The sequence below is a fragment of the Gobio gobio genome (assembly GCF_949357685.1).
Source record: "Gobio gobio genome assembly, chromosome: 22".
In the NCBI taxonomy this organism is placed as follows: domain Eukaryota; kingdom Metazoa; phylum Chordata; class Actinopteri; order Cypriniformes; family Gobionidae; genus Gobio; species Gobio gobio.
In genome coordinates, this window is record NC_137118.1 from 35,231,592 (window position 1) to 35,236,638 (window position 5,047).

General features: G+C 37.7%; 1 protein-coding gene across 1 annotated transcript; it reads left to right on the plus strand.

Moving 5' to 3' along the window:
* The first annotated feature begins 613 nt into the window (after positions 1–613).
* Positions 614–3,591, plus strand: LOC307118840 (collagenase 3-like). The gene is made up of 10 exons (XM_079804665.1): positions 614–737; positions 833–1,074; positions 1,156–1,304; positions 1,710–1,838; positions 1,925–2,086; positions 2,175–2,304; positions 2,412–2,545; positions 2,824–2,983; positions 3,063–3,166; positions 3,246–3,591. Exons 1-10 carry the CDS (start codon positions 627–629, stop codon positions 3,344–3,346), a joined length of 1,422 nt encoding a protein of 473 aa, XP_079660791.1. The 5' UTR covers positions 614–626; the 3' UTR covers positions 3,347–3,591.
* Positions 3,592–5,047: the final 1,456 nt, after the last annotated feature.

Sequence of the window (5,047 nt, forward strand, 5' to 3'; positions counted from 1 at the left end):
TTTTAAATATGGATATTTTTCTTACACAATCACATTGCTTCACTTCAGAAGTCCTCGATTAATCCCCCGGAGCCGTGTGGATTACTTTTAAGATGGATAGATGCACTTTTATGGACTTCAAAACAGAAACAGGCATTCACTGCCATTATAAAGCTTGGAAGAGCCACAACATTTTTTAATATCACTATGATTGTATTCATCTGAAAGAAGAATGTCGTATAGACCTAGGATGACTTGAGGGTGAGTAAATCATGGGCTAATTTTCATTTTTGGGTGAACTATCCCTTTAAACATAAGAAAAATATGAAAATCAACTGCTAAATGCAATAATATATTAGGGGGACCCTGGATTGGTCAAGAGTTGACTTCTCTTTGTATAAATATTTTTTTATTTAAATGACACAAGGAGATTAAACTATAGGCATTGAAATAATTACTTTATAAATGATTTCATTGTTAAGAAGAATCTATTGCTAAAAACGTCTGTGTTTGGGGGTTTTGTCATTCCCTGATTTCCTTTCCTGTGGCTTAAGGTGCGATATGTGACTCAATCTTGTATTGCACAATCAGTCCTTCTGTGGGGTATTTAAGAGGGGAGAAAAACACAGACAGCATTAGTTTCTTGAATGAGAAGCAACATGAAGAGCTACTACAAGCTGTGCGTTCTTATCACTTTGGTGGTTTCTGGTTACACCAACCCAATAGCGCCACCTGAAGACAGAGAGAGTATTGCTGAGGTAATTTGCACATTGAATGTACTGTTAACTAGTTTGGCCTTTCTATTAGATACAGTTTGCAAACTAACTTTGATTTATTTTAATCTTTTTTTCAGAATTACCTGACTAGATTGTATGGCCTGCCACAGCAGACCTCTTCTAATACTGAAAGACGCTCCAGTGTCATGAGTCTGAGGTTAAAAGAGATGCAGCAGTTTTTTGGACTCAAAATGACAGGGAAGCTGGATGAAGAGACATTGAATGTGATGAAGAAGCCACGCTGCGGGGTTCCAGATGTTGCGGCGTACTCCACTTTTGAAGGGAACTACAAGTGGAAAAAACATGATCTGACCTACAGGTAAGACCTGCAGACTTAAAGACAAACCCGTTTAAAACAGACTTGTAACATTTATTTTGCTGTCTTTTTTTTTGTTGCCAGGATTGAGAACTACACCCCTGACATGTCAGAAGCAGAGGTGGATGATTCCATCCAAAAAGCCCTGCAAGTCTGGGCAGATGTGACTCCTCTGAGATTCACCCGTCTCTACAGCGGCACAGCTGACATCATGATCTCCTTTGTTGTTGGAGGTCAGTTTTTTTAAACTAATCATTAGCAAGATGATACATGAGAAAAAGTGGGATTTGTTTTGTAGCAAACATGCCTAAAAATAATGGATTAAATGTGGATGTCTATCTTGTTTTAAGTTTTTTTTTTTTTAAGATTTAAACTTTAAAATTATACAAAAATACAGTATTTCATAGCATCATAGATATTTATATATATATTTTTTGATAGGAAATGTGACAATATTGAACAATAATTGTATATATTTTAATATATATGAATTTTAAATGTCCAATTCGTCAGTTATAGTCAGCAAATGTTCCTTGGTACCTTTATATACATTTGAATATGTTTTATCAGCTGCTCACAGTAACTGTTTTATTTTATACATTTATATGCTTTTAAAATAAATCTTCTCTTCTTTCCAGATCATCGTGATGGTTATCCCTTTGACGGACCAAATGGTTTTCTGGCTCATGCCTTCCCTCCATATGAGGGTCGCGGTGGTGATGCCCATTTTGACGATGACGAGACGTTCATGTTCAGATCTCCTCAAGGTTAGGGTTCATTTGGAAAAGTCTCCACTTTGTACCAATGCACAAATTAAAGACCAACTGTATTCACATTCCTACTTATTCCACAGGCTACAATTTGTTCTTGGTTGCTGCCCATGAGTTCGGACACTCTCTAGGGCTTGAACATTCCCAGGATCCAGGTGCACTGATGTATCCTACCTACGTTTACAGAGATGCCGATACCTTCTCCCTCCCTCAAGACGATGTCAATGGAATCCAGTCTCTTTATGGTAGGATATTACAAATAGCATATACTGGTGATGGTTCAAAAGACCCTGAAAGTGATGTATCTAATGATTTGACATTTTTATCAAACAGGCCCAAACACTGATATCAACCCTGGTGATCCAAAACCCACACCACCAGTTACCCCAAACATATGCGATCCCAATCTGGTCCTGGATGCTGTCACCATGCTCCGCGGAGAAATTATCTTCTTCAAGGGCAGGTAAACAGAGACAGAAATGCTTTCTGTTGTTAACGCGAGCTTACGATAGTTATAATGCTTATGATAATTATGACAAGCTGGATCTGACCCGCTGGCTTTATTCACAGCTTCTTCTGGCGCAGTTATCCCATGAGCACAACCGTTGAACAACATCTCATTAAAAGCTTCTGGCCTGAGATTCCAGAATATATCGATGCAGCATTTGAGAGTCTATTGGAGGACAAAGTCTTCCTTATCAAAGGTAAAAACCACATGAATATAAAAAAAACAAAACACTTAAAAATAAAGGTTACAAAAGAGGGGTTTTCACACCGATGCCATAGAAGAACCATTTTGGGTTTCCCAAAAAACTTTTCACTGAAAAAAAACATTTGAATAATCAAAAAAACTTTTTTTCCACTATAAAGAACATTCTTCATGAAACCATAGATGCCAATAAAGAAACTTTATTTTTTAGAATGAAGATAACTATTTCATATGAGAAATTAAATATAATTTGAATATGTTGTCACACCTCAGGTGAAAAGGTCTGGGCTCTCTATGGCTATGATATGGCACAGGGTTATCCCAAGAGTCTCAGCATGTTCAGTTTGCCCAAAAAAGTGAAGAAAATCAACGCAGTCCTCTACGACGAGAGCAGCTACAAAATCCTGTTTTTCGTTGACAGCCAGGTTTATAGGTCAGTAAATCAGTTTGATTGAGTTAGTCTGGTCACCTTTTTCAAGAATCTTCAAGTAACTAGAATTTATTTTGTGCAGTTATGATGAGGAAAAACGCAGAATTGAGAAAGGTTATCCTAAACCGGTGGAAGTTGTTTTCCCTGGAATGACAGGGAAGGTGACCGCAGCCTTCCAGCACAAAGGTAAGGGTTTTACAACATGTAACAAGAGGAAATCTAAAATAAAATTCTGTCTAACTCTGTTTTTCATGATAATTTTTAGGTTTCAACTATCTCTTCAGTGGGTCAAAGATGTTCGAGTTTGGCTCCTACAACAACAAGCTGTTCCGTGTTCTGAACAACAATTATTTCCTGCCATGCTAATCCATTAATGTTGAGTTTTTCTTTAAAGCTCATCAATATACTGCCTGTCTGAAGGAAAATATGAACCGTCAGTATTTTTAAGTAAATTATTATCTTTTTAACTTATTTTACAGAAAAAATATTTTGATGTTATTTGTAGGTTGTCTAGTATCGTTGAAAGGAGTGTATGTCCAACAAGTAAAACATAACAAGTAAAAAGTTGTGTTCTGATTGATGCAATGTCAAAATAAAGATTTGATAAAGCCAAATCTAGTTTTGTTTATTAATCTTGCCTGACACCAAATGTGGGAGTGTAAAGTAGGGGAGACTGAGTCACAGGATCAGTTATCCGATACTGATCTGCAGTACAGTATTCTACAGTCTGACAATTTACAGAAATGGAGCAAAACTTTTTTATTTGATTTGTGATCATGTTAATGGATGTTAAATGATAAAACATCTGAATCACCAGATTCTCTTGCCTCTTAAATAGATACTATATCTAATTTAAAACTTTCACCAAAATAATATTAATAATGTTTTACACACATATATATATATGTATATGTGAAAAGAAAGGACACCCTTTAAGATGTTATGGTTTTACGTATCAACATAAAAATCATCTGGTCGTTAGCAGGTCTTAAAATTAGGTCAATACAACCTCAGATGAACAACAACAAATGACATATTATACTGTCATTATTTATTTAACAAAAAAAAAGGCAAAATGGACAAGCCATGGGTACACCCTATGATTCAATTGCTTGTAGAGCCACTTTTAAGCAGCAATAAGTTGAAGGAATCGTTTTCTGTTTGACCATATCAGCCTCTCGTATCCTTCTGGAGGAATTTTGGCCCGCTCTTCTTTACAATATTGCTTCAGTTCATCGAGGTTTGCAGGCATTTGTTTATGCACAGCTCTCTTAAGGTCCTGCCGCAACATTTCAGTCAGGTTGAGGTCTGGGCTTTTAATGGGCCAGTGCAACACCCTGATTCTTTTCTTTTTCAGCCATTCTGTTGTAGATTTGTTGGTGTGCTTGGGATCATTGCCCTGTTGCATGATCCAATATCGGCTAAGTTTTAGCTGTTGGACAGATGCCTCACATTTGACTCTAGAATACCTTGGTATACAGAGGAGTTCATGGCCGACTCAATGACTGCAAGGTGCCCTGGTCCTGTGGCTGCAAAACAAGCCAAAAATCATCATCCCCCCATCAGCGTGATGGAGAGTTGGTATGAGGTGTTTGTGCTGATATGCTGTTTAGTTTTCCCCTAACTTGGGGCTGTGCATTATGGCCATCATTCAGATGTAACTGTGCAAACCAAAGCCATGCTGCCATGCTTTTTAGAGAGAAGAGGCTTTCTCCTGGCAACCCTTACAAACATGCCATACTTGTCCCATCTTTTTCTAATTGTACTGCCATGAACTTTAACATTTAACATGTGAACTGAGGCCTGTAGAGTCTGAGGTGTAATTCTTCCAGAAAGAGGCCAGATGAAGTAACAATGTGTTAATTTATTAACAGACCAGCAAGTATAATATTAAGAGTTCTTTGGTCTGTAGCTCATGTCTAGAGGGTAATGGAATCTGCATTTCCTGCCTGAAGATGAAGGGAGGGTCACAGCTGACCCCCTGGGATGCATAGGCAGGGACCATCCTGGTGGTGGTGGGGAGGATGGAGGTAAATGTTGGCGTCAGCATCTGCAAACTCAGACATG